At 43.1% G+C, this 16439-nt stretch overlaps 1 protein-coding gene across 1 annotated transcript in view; it reads right to left on the bottom strand.

Moving 5' to 3' along the window:
- Window positions 1–16439, bottom strand: part of lrrc17 (leucine rich repeat containing 17) — a gene marked incomplete at its 3' end in the record, with an annotated part of 106524 nt that overhangs the window by 14069 nt on the left and 76016 nt on the right. Inside the window, exon 5 of the mRNA XM_080754545.1 lies at window positions 3111–3266. Coding sequence (XP_080610671.1) covers window positions 3111–3266 — 156 coding nt within the window. The remainder of the gene's footprint in view (window positions 1–3110; window positions 3267–16439) is intronic.

The raw sequence follows: 16439 nt of genomic DNA, 5'->3' as shown, positions 1-16439 counted from the left end.
GAGGAAGGAGGCATTGCACTGCTTTCATGAGATCGAGATTGCTTTTGGAGAATCTTGTCTCCATCTCTACAATAGCTCTGTCCAAAATGTTGAGAAGAGCTCTCTTCAGACTCTGGCTAGATGTCATGGAGTCTTGGGCTTGGCCTACAGTGGACATAACAACACTATCTTTGAGCAGTGAGTTCACTGTTCTTTTTCTTTTACCAGTTGGTGCAGGGTCATCTGTGTTAACACTGGTTGGTGCAGGGATAACAGTAACACTAGTTAACGTCTGATTATCTCTGATCTCCTTCAGAGCCTGCAGAGATGAACTGACTACTTCTGCAGCACTGCACAGGTCAATAGAATGACCCTGCAGCATAGCATTTGCAGGCTTCAAGGCACCTAGAACTTCTAGGAGGAATCTTCCTATTTCAAAGAAATGATGCTTCTTCAACATCATCAACAGCCCTGCTGCCTCTGTGCAGATATCAACAGCAGCTGCACCGTCTTCTGTAACCTCTGACAGGATTCTCATAATAGCATCCTCATTCTCCACTAGACAATTGGTCACATCATGGTGACTTGTCCACCTGATCTCCAACAGTCGTTTAAGCGATGGAACATCATAGTTCTGTGACACATAATGACGGTGAAAAAATGAGTGCAGTGATCCTGATAGATCAAAAAATGTTTTTGCACATGGCTCTGCCTGCATTGCATGGACCACTGCTAAGTGCAGCTGATGGTTATAGCAGTGGATATATGGAATATCCTTCCCTACCTTCTTTTGCAACAAGGCCTGAACCCCTCCCCGGATCCCACTCATGACAGCAGCTCCATCGTAGCACTGACTGATTATTTCATTTGCACTATAGCCTGAGTCAGAAAGATGCTCCAGAATTTGGGTGGTAATATATTCAGCATTTAACTGACTGAGGTCAAGCAGACCAATCAGGTGTTCCTCTGGAATGCCATTACAGACAAAACGAATCATGATAGAGAGATCTTCCACGTTGCATCTGTCCCTAGTTCCATCACTTTTAATGCAAAACCCAGCATGATCTGCTTTGTTATATTTATCTTTTACCTTATTTAATACCATTTTTGCTAGTGTGTCAATTATTTCATTTTGGATGTTGTGAGATTTGTATTTTGCATATTCTGGGATGGTTTTGTTAATTTCATTAAATTTGGGGTCCTTTGCCAGAGTGTATTCAACCATTTTTAAGAAGAGTCCTGCTGAGAATTCCAATTCCTGTTCATCATGTGAGCTTTCCAGTGTGCCACGAAGTGAGAGTTCATTAACTACAAGGAACTGAACTACTTCTCCTATGGTTTTAATGTAGTACCTATTTTTCTCTATTTGGGTTGGCCCTAGGAGATTTTCAATGGTTACCCCTGTAGTTTCTCTTTGTATCATTTCAGACCAGGCGTTGGCATTTTTCACGTGACATAGACTAGATTCGTGTTTTGTGAATCCCTTGTCTTTCTCCAATGCAGTTTTCCAATTATTAAACCCTTGTTTGGTGAAAACCAAATCCCTGTCATTATTTCCTCCAAATTTGCGACAAGGAAAACAAAAGCACGCATCTAGCTTTACAGAATATTCCATCCATGGTCTCCCACGGTACCAGCCCGGGCTGAATGCGCGTGCTGTCTTGCCAAAATGACGTTTTGGAAACAAAAGATTAGCGGGCTGTGATGGTGCTGTTGTGCTTAAGCCAGTGCTGTTAGCAGCGGCCGCTACGGCGAAGCTTTCAGGCTGTGTTGCGGTGGTTGTGGAACTCAATGGGTCGGGTCGAGGAGCAGCAGGTCTATCTCCCTGCGTGCTGCTATCGGCGGCCGCTGCTGCGTTGCGAACGGCGACGCTTTCAGCTTGTGTTGCCGTGCTTGTGGAACTCAATTGGGGGTTAGGGTTTGGGTCGGGTCGAGGAGCAGCAGCTCTACCTCCCGCTCCCTGTGTGCTGTTATCGCCGACCGCTGCTGCGTTGCGAACGGCGACGCTTTCAGCTTGTGTTGCCGTGCTTGTGGAACTCAATTGGGGGTTTGGGTCGGGTCGAGGAGCAGCTGTACCCCGAGTCGACGACGGCTCGGAGCCTGCCTCTGGACTGACTGGAGCCGTAGCAGTAGTGCTACTCGCGTCGCGAGGTTTAGAAACCAGAAATCGACGCATATTGACCGAAAGAGCCAGAGAAAGAGAACAGAAGTTAAAGTGAAACAAGCTGCAAGCTGCAGCAAGCACAACTAAAAAACAAACTGTTCCTTCTCTCGATTAGTTAGTTCCTTAATGCGCTGGACAAAAATGAAGTTAGTTGGCAACCAGAAGTGGTGCGTGTACTTCTCTGTCGAGACGAGACTGACTGCCGTTCCCTCCTACTACGCATTCAACGCATCGGGGGCGGAGCTGCTGGCCTGGAACATAATTATTTGTTTTACTTATTTTGAGGTGCAGAGAGGGAGAGAGATGGCATTGGCGATCAGAGTTTTTAAAATGTAGACTATATATAATGAAATGGTGTTGGTTTTGGTGGTGCGACAGCTGTAGCATAATATAAAAAAAGAAAAAAATATATATATATATTTTCTTATTTTTTCATGCCATCTTGTTTGGTGGGGCAGACAGGACATTTAGGGGGGCAATGCCCCCCCTTGCCTATGGGGAGATCCGGCCCTGCTCGGTTCCACAGATAAATAGTGTGAAAATAGCAGATCTACATGCTCACAACGCCTCGCAATGCGAGGCGTTGTGAGCATGTAGATCGGCTATTTTCACAATGTTCGCCTCTTGTACTTAGTATTTGACAGTTTGGCCAGTCCTGTCGAATATTCGACTATTCGAATACTTTGAGGTCGAATAATTCCAATACTAAAGATCACTATTCCTGAATGCCCTAGTGTGCATGTGTCTCTCTCTGTGTGTGTGTGTGTGTGTGTGTGTGTGTGTGTGTGTGTGTGTGTGTGTGTGTGTGTGTGCGTGTGTGTGTGTGTGTGTGTGTGTGTGTGTGTGTGTGCGTGTGTGTTTGTGTGTGTGTCTCTCTCTGTGTGTGTGTGTGTGTGTGTGTGTGTGTGCGTGCGTGCGTGCGTGCGTGCATGTGTCTCTGTGTGTGTGCGTGTGTGTGTGTCCTGACCTTTGTCGATGCGGTCCAGGCTGTTCCCGCTGAGGTTGAGTGTCTTGAGGTCCTTGGCGTACAGGAAGTGTTGCGGGGTCAGCTGACCAATGGCGTTGGAGGACAGGTCCATGTGCACGATGTCTGAGGGCAGGTCAGAGGGAACGCTGCGGAGAGCTGTACACACACACACACACACACACACACACACACACACACACACACACACACACACACACACACACACACACACACACACACACACACACACACACACACACACACACACACACACACACACACACACACACACACACAGGGACGTGCAGAGAATGTTAGAGAGGCAGGGGCTGACATTTCTAAAAGGGCCTTTTGGTAGAAATATCGAAAATAGCTCCGAGCTTGGAGGTCAGCTATTTTCTGGTGCTTCATTAACCTGACTCCGCCAGATGGTGGCAGCAGTGCGTACCACCCTACTTTACCATCTGAGACTGTTCGGGGAGAGTTGATATCACTCGTAAAGTCCCAGACCGAGCGAATCAGCGGCAGCTACGGGCGGGCTCTGAGCGGCTCTGAGCCAATAGAGTCTGACTGCAGACCACGTGGAAACCCAGGAGGCAGATTCTGGGTGTAACGTCATGCAGACAGGCCAATATGAGTGGTTGGAGTTGGCACTCCCAGACTGTGATAGACAGACGGCCCCATCCAATCACCTGCTAAAGAATTTGAAAAAATGACCCGCCCCTTACATCGGGTCTGCCCGAGCAAGTCCAGATGGTAAAAGTAGGGCGGTACATGCAGTATACGCACTACTGCCACCATCTGGCGGAGTCAGGTAATAATCACGTGAAAGCATAATCACGTGAATACTGGAGATGTGGCGTAACGGCATGGATTTCTACACAGAGAGGGCAATTCTTTTAACATAAGATGCTGCGTTCAGTTTCAGGAGAGTTTACCCGCCCCATGTTTTACATGTATCCTGCATGTCAGCCTGGGCATCCCCCCTCCCCACCCCTCATCCAGACCAGGTTTTCCGTGTAGCCTGCGTGTCAGCTGCATATCCTGAGCACGTTTTATAGCTGCGTCAACATTTAAACAATCTGCCATAAATACATGTGTGCGTGCGTGCGTTCTTGTGTGTGTGTGTGCACTCACATAGGAAATATACAATATGTCTGCGGCTTTTTAACGGTTTCAAGATGCTGTGGTCTGTGTGTGCATGTGTGTGTGTGCGCGCACGTGCGCGTGCTTGTGTGTGAGAATAGCCTTTCCTGTAAAACATTGTTGCAGACTTTGTCACAACTTCTTCCATCTTGAAAGCGTTAAACTTTCATTACACACACACACACACACACACACACGCACACGCACACACACACACACACACACACACACACACACACACACACACACACACACACACACACACAGTGTTTCCATTGTGTAGGGTTTCTTTGAAGACTGTAATGTCTGAAACAGTTCGACTTAACCCCCTCAGCCCAAATTATGTTATGGGGTCCCCGAGATTAACTTAATGTGCGACATTGCTATCTCACTCAACAGTAAACAAACCAACATAAGGTTTAAGAGGGTATCTGCACATTTCTAAAGAGACAATTTCAGGACTTTAAAGGAGCTATAGTCAACTTTTTTCTTGAAAAACGGACGCTAAAATAAAAATAATGTTTTGAAAATATTTTATAAAAGCTTCATATAGAGTAGGCCTATGTGTTTCTATTCGAAAATGACCACAAAAAGCGTAAAATATTGATAAAATAATTATTTTGGCCATTGTCTGACTTTGTATCCCTTATATCCCTTATCAATCCATATAAAAGAATAGAAGAGGGATATAAGCAAAGTCGGTCTGACAAAGGACATTTTTATTTGAGCGTCCTTTTTTCAAGAAAAAAGTTGACTATAGCTCCTTTAATACCTCTAAAATGACAAATTAAACCTTGGCCAAATTGTTAAATATTATAGGCAGAAATAGCAGATCTGCAAGCTCACAAGCCTCACGTTGTGAGGCGTTGTCAGCATGTAGATCTGCTATTTTCACAATAGAACCGTGTTATACAAAATGTTTATCACACATTTTTTCCAACACGTTTTCCCCACCAGTTTGGGAACCGGACAAAGACAGATCTCGGATCTTAGCTCCTGGGTTTGCATGTTCTCCCCGTGTCCCCTAAGGTAGATACCCTCACAAAAACATGCAGTAATTCTGGTCTCTATACTGCCTCCCCCTGGCCAGCCGGGGCGCCTGATGGAGGGGAAAGGAACTGGTTGGAATAACGTGTTCCTTCCACATGCTACGTCCAACCGGGGAAACTCCCTCCTGTCAGGTGATAAGAAGCGGCCTGCTCACTCCTCATGCTTAGAAGTAAGCATTAATTCAGTCCGTTGCTCTCCCCAGGTTGGCAGAGGCAGAGCAGAGCCCAGGATTACATTAGATCAGGGGTCTTCAACAGGGGGTCTGGGACCCTAGAGTCCTCAGAGTTACTATAGGGGTCCTCCAAATCTTCCAATCCTTTTTATATAAACAACTTGAACCCTAGCGTCCATATTCTGAGAACTGTAGCCGAAAATAGCAGATCTACAAGCTCACAACACCGCGCTGCGAGGCGTTGTGAGCTTGTAGATCTGCTATTTTTGGCAAAGAGGTAAAAGGGGAAAAAGAGCAGACTGAGTACAAGGTCAAGTTTATTGACGGTTCAAGTGGTTAAACATCTGAAAACCCAAATTGACATGAATCCAAAATACACTGATGATTGTGCTGCCAAACAATGAAACTATATGGAATCTATGAACAGGTTGTGGGGGTCCCTGCTCTCTCAACTAAGGGGTCCTTGGCCTGAAAACGTTGAAGACCCTTGTATTAGATAATTGGCACCGGGTGAAAAATGGGTTGCAAAAATCGTGGGATAAAAGTTTAGAAAGAAAAAAAAAAGTCTATGGGAATAAAAAAATAAATATATATATATATATATATATATATATATATATAGGATGTGTAGATGACATCATACTTGAGTTCCCTACAGTGTATGTGTGGACAGATGTTTAAGGTTGACCAGAGTCACGCTAGCAACTCCTCCAGTTAGCTCCATTCACAGCCAAGACTCCAATTCCCAGGATGCCTCTCTGTGGAGACCCCTCCCCTCCCCCCAGACATCAACAACTGCAGCCAAACACACATTCCTGCTGTCTTCATACAGAGATGAATGTCTCTCAAAACACACACCATCGATTTAACACATGTATTGGGTGGTGGTGGGAGAATCACGTGCGTGCGCGCACGCACGCACGCACGCACACGCACACACACTCTTTAACAATGTATTCATGTCCACATAAGGGAGAAACATACAGGGACACAACCTACTATAGAGCAGGGGTGGGCAACTTTGATGATGGCGAGGGCCACTGTATTTCCACCTTCACTCCAGAGGGCCACATTGCATATCCTACTTTGTCATTCTAGTATCTCATACAAAAGAAGCAGAAATAGCAGATCTACAAGCTCAAAACGCATCGCGCTGCGATGCGTTTTGAGCTTGTAGATCGGCTATTTTTGCTTCTTTTGAATTGGAATCCTGAATTATTTTTTGTTATTTTGTTAATTGGAATCCTCAAATGTAACATTTTGATTTAATTTCAGTTAAGTTATATACCGTAGTCACGTTAACTTAATGAACCTAAATACAAAAACAATGGACATACAAAAATACATTTTAATACTACTATGCTAGTCATTAAGCTACTAATATAGACTGACGGAATTAAAGCAGATCATGGTTGTAATTGTAACAGCTGAAATCAATAATATATCAGTATTCAGGTATTAACCTCGGGGCCGCATTAAGTGAAGGTGGGGGCCACATGTGGGGGCCACATGTGGCCCCCGGGCCGCCTGTTGCCCTTGTATGCTATAGAGGATATGTGCGTGACATCATCATCATACCAGGAAGTTATGCGGGAACGCCTACTGAGTGGCAAAAAAACTACTTTCTGGTCTTGACAGTCCACACAAAAAATGAGGGAGGGTGTAGCATGGGTGTAGTGTTACATGTTAATCACAGAAGAATCTTTAAGGCCAGTGAGTTTCAGGTGGAACAAATATAAACTTCAACCTTTTCTTTCAAATGAAAATGTAAAACGTGTCAAAATGACCCAAACAGAAATTAAGGGTTAAACTCACTTTGCCACTCGATTCACTTGCATGCGCATATACCCTCTAATGGTGCAGCAAGAATACATTCACTAAATCGTGGCAGACGTTTTCATGATACAGTGGGCATGTCACTCAATAATGTATGGGTATAAGTACACACACACGCACGCACGCACGCGCACACACACACCCACACCCACACACACACACACACACACACACACACACACACACACACACACACACACACACACACACACACACACAGTGAGTGAGACAGAGAGTGCAGCAGTGTAATTATAATGGCCAGTCTTTCATGGAGGCCCAACAGCACTAATGGTAAACATGTGAGCTAAACACGTTAAATTAAATAAAGTTGTGCACGGCAAGAATTTAAAAACAAGAAGAATGCAGAGCAACAGTAAACGGAAGTAAAACACTAATTAAGTGTCCATTATTACAGTAAAGTCTGTCTCACCGTATCTCATCATAAAACAAATAAAACCACTCATGTATCTAAACCAGACATCCTAAATAAACAACACAACAGGACACAACTTGACTTTCCCTTCAGAGCAGTGCAGACCAACAATCAGGACTCTATTAATGAAACAAAAACATATTCCTTGATCTATTACAGCCGTTTTAATGAAACAAATAAAGCTTATTCTGGTTCTATAACTTGTAGTGACCCGGTCAGACATCCTGTGACCTGTCCACCTGTTGAGGAGCTCAGCATTACCTTGCAGTGGTGCTCACATTTTTTTTTTCTTTTTTTACTTGAGAGCTACTTTTAAAATTACCAGCTTAAAAAACTAAAGAAGAAAATTACCTGAGGGGGCTTTGGAACAGCGGCACTGGTGTTACATAGAAAAGGGGTTTTCAAAGTGGGTCCAGGGGTGCTGTGAGATAATTTGATATTTGGAATTTATTTGGACAAAAACTTAAAATACAAAATTATTTTCAGTCAGTTCTAACCAAAATGGCTATTATCTCAACGTTTTCCTCGCAACATAATCACTAAAATATCGTCACTGTCGGGCAGAAACCTTGTATCTTCAAGTTTCAAATGTGTACGTCTTTTGGTAAAGCAAAGCCCTGCTTCGTCATACAAGACTGTCGCACAAAACTAGTGAAAACAGCCGATCTACAAGCACACAACGCCTCGCGATGCGAGGCGTTGTGTGCTTGTAGATCGGCTGTTTTCACTAGTTTAGTACATTCTATAGATGATAAATACAAAACGAACGGTTTTGGACATACAAGGTTTCCACCCGACAACGACGATATGCTATAAATATAAGGTGCTGGGAGTGAAAATTATAATATAGGGGTGCCTCGGATTAAAAAGATATTTATGGGGTGCCCTGAGACAAAAAAGTTTGGGAACCCCTGATATAGAAGACAAACACACTTAAAATGGGAAATAGTGAAATAGTGGGGACCGGGGAGTGGCAGGTTTTCTGGTTCTTTATACTGACTCTTGAAAACAAAGCAGTGCATTGTGGGTTTGCCTACATTAAAAGCCATGAATAGGCCCTCCTTGATGCCAATCAATCAAGTCACCTTAATTTAAGTGACAGATGCCAAAAAGGGGAGTTTTGTGAAATTGTTTATAGGCTACATATTTTTCTTTATATTTTAAATATATATATATATTTATAGGGGCATGCATGTCATGTGGTTTACCTGCACTAATGACTAGTGGTTCTCCAAACCTTTAGTGCCAAGGACCCCCAAATTGACATGGATTTGGCCCGTGGACCCCCGTCTGAAAAACATTTTTTTTTTTTGCCATGCCATGGGGACCCCTTCTCCCCCCAAAAAGAATAGCAGATGTTTGTGCCACGCTGCGAGCTTGTAGATCTGCTATTATTTGAATAGCCAACATATTTCCCCAAAAATAGCAGATCTACAAGCTCAAAGCACTGCACGAAGTGGTGCCTTGCGAGCTTGTAGATCTGCTATTTTTGAATAGCCAACATATTTCCCCAAAAATAGCAGATCTACAAGCTTGCAGCGCTGCATGAAGTGGTGTGCTGCGAGCTTGTAGATCTGCTATTTTTGAATAGCCAACATATAAAAGGATAAAGTGTTTAGAATAATTGTGACGCTATGTTAACTAGCTTTCGCGGGGGACCCCATGGAAAGCCCCCCCTCGTCCCCGGACCCCAACCTTGAGAACCCCTGGTCCAGACATCCTGTAGGAAATGAGCGGTGGACTCACACAGGAAGTCATCATCTGATAACGTCTCTAGCTCATTAGCTGCAGTTCCTCCATCTTCTCACAGTGAATGAAACACAGCTATTCTTAGACACTCATGGTTTACTAGCAAATCCCTCTGTTATGTTTGCCAGAACATTTTTAGGCCTGGGATTATTGTATGCTTTAACCAGTGAAAAATAGCAGATACAAGCTCACAGCTTGGCACAGAGTGCTGCGCTGCGAGCTTGTATGTAGATCTGCTATTTTTGAAAAAGTCGTGAACATGTGTGCAAATCTTTGAATATATACGTTTGTAACTCAAATTTTGCTTCTGGGGGGTCCCTGGAACTAAATATTTTGAGATGGGGGTCCGTGGACAAATACATATCATTTTGGGGTCCTTCACATGAAAAGGTTTGAGAACCACTAGTAGTCTCTCAAGAACAGACCAACTGAGCTCCAGTTAAGTGAAAAGGACCTTTTCTTTGACGATGGCTGGCCAGATTGCTGACATAGAAACATAGGTTTTTCGAAAAACCTTAGAAGGATTCAAAATACACTTACCCGTTCTGAATGGGTGTTAATGTATACTTCTGGAGTCAATTAACCCTGCAAGGCCCGAATTAATTTCTACTGGCCAAAAAAAATTAAAAAAATTCAGATGGTGTTGTAGGAGTCCTAATCACAGGAAAATGTAATGTTAAAAAATTAATAATGTTTTTGTAAGGTTTTATAGCCATAAATCATAAAGCATAAATCATGCTCTAATTTGCATATTGGGGATATTTTTCACAATATTAACATATGCACGTGTTCTAGACATTCTAATGATCACGAAAAAAAATATTACAGGCATTTTACTACTGTTTTAGTGAGGAATAGCTTCATTTAAAAAGTGAGATGTTGTTCATCCAGACGCTGGAATTTCAACTTCTCTGGGAGGTGTCAATGTCAGCCCCTGTGGAGGGTATTTATATACAAATATCGTGGCCAATGGCATTGTAATACTAAACAATAGGATTTAATGGTGATGTTATTGTGAAAAAAGAACAGGAAAACTAATTATAACATTTTTTTAAAAATGATTTAAAAAAAATGTTGCCAAAAAGCTACGCTGGGCCTTGCAGGGTTAAAGTCTGCTCTGGCTTTTGTGTGTTTGATGGTTTTCAACTTGCTGGATTCAATCTTACAATAAATGCAAGGACATTTCAAAAACAGCCTTTTTTCCACCTCCAAAACATCGCCCGCCTCCGTCCCACAGCATCCCAAACTGCTGCAGAGACACTCATCCATGCCTTCGTCACATCCAGACTCCACTGCTGCAACAGCCTCCTCTACGGTGCCACCTCCAAAGTACTAAAGACACTGCAATATGTGCAAAACTCTGCAGCCCGCCTCCTCACCAAAACCCCATCCAGAGAACACATCACCCCAGTTCTCCACGACCTCCATTGGCTCCCAGTAAAATACAGAAATGATTTCAAAATAGAGGGTATGCATGTCCACTGGGACCCGCCCTCCTAATCTAGACTGAGTGGCAAAACATTGAGCAGCATGGAGCATTGGAGTTTGGAAGTGCTAGTTGCAAATCACTCAACGGCCCTGCATACCACCTGTTTCTAATTTGCATATGCAGGAGGCAGCAGGATGTTGTGTTGTTGAAAACGAGTGCTTCCAAACTCTGACACTTGGAAAAATAAAAACCTGCACAGAATGTCTTGACAGAAAGTAGCTCATAACATGCCTATGGTGAATTTTTATGAAACAAAAACTTTGCAGATAGAAAGAGGATAATTCAAGCTTTCAGTACAGCCGCAATGTTGGTGAGTTAACTTTGTTTAATACAATCAGATAGGACTTTTCTGTTTGGATGTATGGGCTGTCAATGGCAGAAATGAGTTTTTTGCCACTCGGTAGGCGTGTTCCCAGATAACTTCCAGCAACAGTGATGTCACGCGCATACCCTCTATACTGATCACCACCTGGCTCCCTGTTATCTCTCTGACCTCGTCAAACACTATGTTCCCTCCTCTGCACCCTCAGGTCTGGCAATGCCAACCTCCTGGAATTCACCCATAAGGCAACCCCCCCCCCCCCCCCCCCTCTCTGGAACCCACTCCCACCTCACATCAAAGTAGCCCCCACCCTTGCAGTGTTCAAAGCCTCCCTCAAAACCCACCTCTTTAGACTTGCTTTCCCCACCTGTAGCTCTACTCTCCCTCTCTGCTATTTTAATCTATTTTTGTCCCAACACGATTCCCGAAGAAGCCGAGCCGATTTCACATAATGACCCGGGTGTTTGCCGCCAAAACTTTATTCTATAAAGAATAGGCCACCTGATGGAGGGGAAAGGAACTGGTTGGAATAACGTGCTCCTTCCACGCACTGCCACTACATCCAACCAGGGATTGGGAAACCCCCCCCCCCCTTCCTGTCAGGTGACAAGAAGCGGCTTGGACTCCTCATGCATAGAAGGAAGCATGTGGTCATGCAGTCCGTTACTCTCCCCAGGTTGGCAGAGGGAGTGTAGCGCCCAGGATTACATTAGATAATTGACACTGGGTGAAAAATCGTGGGATAAAAAGGTATGGACAAGTACTATGGTGTGTTGCCTATGGAAAGCCCACAAAATATTACACAGCAAGAGCAAGTAGTCCTCAGCAGCCTCTAGGAGAAAGGTTAGGGGATATCACAGACTGTTCCATTTATCTAGAGTTCCCAGGTCTGAGGGCTTGGGGAGAAAGAATCTCTTGCTAAATCTGGCTGTTCTGCATACAGTAGAGCAGTGGGTTCCCAAACGTTTCAGGTCGAGACCCGAGAAGAGAGTTTCTATGTCAGTGGTTCTCAAACTTCTTCATGTCAAGAACCCCCAAAATTACATGTATTTGGCCACGGACCCCCATCTCAAAATATGTTGTTCCATGGAGTCAGGGACCCCCCCAAAAGCAAAATTGTGGTTACAAATGTTCGCTTTAAAAATACATATGTTCAAAGATTCTCAAAATAGCTGATCCACAAGCTTGCAGCGTGGCACTCGTTGCCGCGCTGTGAGCTTGTAGATCTGCTATTCTTTTAAACATTCCATGTCTGGGTAAAGAGGGAAACAGGTGTACGTACTGTATGTCACCATACACTGCAGACAACATTACTCTACTGGAGATTCTATCAGGAAATGAGATTCTCAGCGGAGCAGAAATTTACTCAGAGACTAACAAACATCTTAACCTGCGTGCAGGAGAGGACCTCCTCTGACATCTGTTAAAAGATCCTTCATGGAGAAACACTCAGGAAGACCAGACAGACAGAACCCCAGTTCAACCTGCTGCAACGTTAAAGGACAAATGTTAGATTGTAATTAGATAAAAGAGAAGATGAGTTAAAATGTTTTAATTTACTGCTTTTTAGTGATTTTGATTTCAGTGGGTGGGGGCATGCGTACAAGTGAATAAATATCACTTCTTAGACACCCGGCGATTTCTTTATTACCATTTATAGTTTACACCAGCTCCCATAAGTGACATCTGCCCATGAAAGATTGCAGTGCATCTTGGGAATGGGCTTGTTGTGTCTAAAAATACATTTAGCCACTTGTACACATGCCCCCACCCACTGAAATTAAAATTGTTAAAGGACAACTTTCTTTTTTAACAACAAGGGTTCATATTTTAGATTGTAATTAGAGAAAAGAAAATTAGTGTTAAAATGTTTTCATTTACTGACGTCTATTGTTTTAGAGATTTTAGGGATTTTGTGGGTGACATGCATGCAAGTGGCTAATTATGACCTTTTAGACACAATAAGCTGGCAATGTCTTTATTACCATTTACAGTAACACTACTAGCCCACATCTGCCCATGAAAGATTGTGGTGCATCTTGGGAATGGGCTTATTGTATCTAAAAAGACATTTAGAAAAAAAAAAAAACTGAAATCGTTAAAATTGCTAAAACGATAGAAAGCAGTAAACGAAAACATTTGAACACTCTTTTCTTTCTCTAATTACAATCTAACAAACCAGTAAGACGCTTTAGGACGAGGTCATGTCTTGGCCATCTGGCCAGTGATGTATATCGGACCATATTCTAAAGCTGGTTGCACACTGCTGCGTTTTTCGGGCCGAATATCGGAGTGAATTTCGGAGCACGCAAATAAAAAATCAACCTCAAGTTATGTCGGTCACGTTTGCACACTGCCGCCCGTTTCGCGCACCACCCAGTCCCTTGCTCTCTCTATCTCCCTCTCTCTCCTTGTCCTGAAAAACGCATTTCGCAACGAAAAACGCAGCAGTGTGCAACCACCTTTATTGATGACATCAGGGATCTCCTTATATGGGCATAAAATGGATTCTGGGGAATACCCATATATGGACTTTTACATATATGGAGATCCAGGACATGGCAGTCAGCTCCACTTAGGGATCTCCATATAATATATGGGCATAAAAGAGATTTGTTTCCCCTGGCATCACAGCGATCTCCATATCTCCATATATGGACATAAAAGGGATTTGGTTCCCCTGGCATCACAGGGATCTCCATATATGGGCATAAAAGGGATTTGGTTCCCCTGACATCACAGTGGAGTCAGAGCATGAGAGTCAATCAACAAAAAAGACAAGCATTACCCATACAGATATGGTCAAGATGTGATGGTTCTGATACTAAACTGTGACCTACGGTCGCAATGAACCCTAGGGTTCATCACACATCACTGGGTTAGGAAACCCAGTGATTTTTATTTCAAATGGGTACCGCATGGTAATGGTAAACAGACGGAAGGATCGCCATGTTTCCTTTGTCTCCGTGAGTTTGGTAATAAAGCGACTTCTCCATGTCTTCTAGGAACGGCTTTCCCAAGTGCAGACTACATACGTGTGCCAAGAACTATCTTTGTTTCATGTTAAGCCAATTACCAAAGATGGTCCCTTTGTTTAGAACTCAATACTTCCATAAAAATCTAGTAAAGACCCTCTGTAACTTCCAACTATTCCTACAAAACAATGCAATTTTATGACCAAAAAAAAACTGTTTTTGTTTTTCGTTTCTACAGCGGACATATGCTTGTTCAAACAGATGAAAGACAGTCCATATATGGCTCTGCGGACACAAGAACACTTTTATTGGAACAAAAGTATTTCTTCCTCTTTTGTGTGATGCAGTCGTTAACCCTCGCCGCCAGCTTCCACATCTGTGAAGGTCTTTATCAGACTGAAGCGCTGAGTGGAGAAACATACGGTCCACTCCGCTGTATGGAAACCCAGGGGCGTCACACTGGGGGGGGGGGGAGAGTGAGACTGAGTTACCAGGGCCCAAGGTGGAGGGGCCCTTAATTATTTTATACTTTAGCTATCGAAAAATAGCAGATATACAAGCTCACAGCGCGGCACCGAGTGCAGCGCTGCGAGCTTGTAGATCTGCTATTTTTGAGAAGTCGTGAAAATGTGTGCAAATCTTTTATAACTCAAATTTTGCTTTTGTGGGGGTCCCTGGAACTAAATATTGAGATGGGGGGTCCGTGACCAAATAGATATCATTTTGAGAGTCCTTCACATGAAAAGGTTTGAGCACCACTGACATCGAAACATTTAAAGACTATTTTTCAATAGTTAAAGCACAAAATAATGCGTAATAATGCGTTCCCAGTCTAAATTGGTTAAACCCCCTACAAAGAACATTCATGGGGGGCCCGCAGCGAATCCTTGTACTCGGGGCGCAGAATTTGGTGCAACACCCCTGTTATTTGAGCGGACCTGTGAGAATAAATCTGCTTTAAGTAGCATGTGAGGGGTCAAACTAGGGGTTCTTCATGATTCTGAATCCATTGCAAGAATTTGTTTTGCATGAAAAACATTCCTTAGGCTAGATTTCAGCCCCACAAAACGGTGAAAAGTGATGAGTCATCAAAAATCACAGTTTTGAGAGGCCGAAATCTAGCCCAAGGAATGTTTTTTGACCCCACACATGCTACTTAAAGCAGATTTATTTTTTGTATTCTTTTCCTCTATTCCTCGATACAAATGGCCATAACTTTTTTTCGCAATGTTTCCAGCAAAGCAGGCCTCTCATTCTGTGGACCTTAATGACTAATAGAGATAAAACAAAATAAAAATATGTCATGACGTCACAGGTAAAACCCTATTCTTTGAGCTTTTGGGCCTGTGGCTCCCCGACTATGTGGAAACCTCTCATATCCAGAAACATACCATGGACTCTGTATGGAAACCTCTTATATCCAAAGAGATGCTCCGATTGCGATCTTTGGGGCCAATACCGTTCACCGATCAACTGGAATCAGTATCTGTCGATACCGATATTCCCGATCACAGTGTCAAATCCATACTTCCTTCTATTTATTGTTTTACTGTAGCAGCATTTATATATTTAATGATTCTTCTTACCAAACATTGACATTGTATATTAAGTATAAACAATGTAAATGTATCACGTAACGACTTGAACCATTATTTGTAATACTATGGCCATTCAAAAATAGCAGATCTACAAGCTCATAGTGCGGCACAGAGAAGATCTGCTATTTATTTATTTTTTGAAATTTTTTTGTGCAAATCTTGCGAATATATTATAGGCTATTCTTTTAAAGCTTACATTTTTTTTAACTCAAATCTTTGCTTCTGGGGGTTCCGTGGAACAAAATATTTCGAGATGGGGGTCCACGGTCAAATACTTACAGTATAATTCTAGGGGTCCTTGACATCACATCAAAAAATCAAAGATAAAGAAACATCTGTTTTACATTTTTTAGGTATTTGCTTCTGAAGGGGTACCCGATACATAGTATTTCGAGACGGGGGCGTCGACGGCCAAACACAATGTAATTCTAGGGGGTCCTTGACACGAAAACCTTCGAGAACCACTGATTTAGAAAAAGGACTTAGAAGAAGCGGGTCAAAATATTTACACACACACATTTTCACGATTTCACACGATTTCTCACTCGGTGCCGCGCTG

Source organism: Nannobrachium achirus, assembly GCF_963921795.1.
Source record: "Nannobrachium achirus genome assembly, chromosome: 23".
In the NCBI taxonomy this organism is placed as follows: Eukaryota; Metazoa; Chordata; class Actinopteri; order Myctophiformes; family Myctophidae; genus Nannobrachium; species Nannobrachium achirus.
Note: the sequence above shows the minus strand (reverse complement) of the source record. Positions and strands in the feature narration are given on the sequence as shown.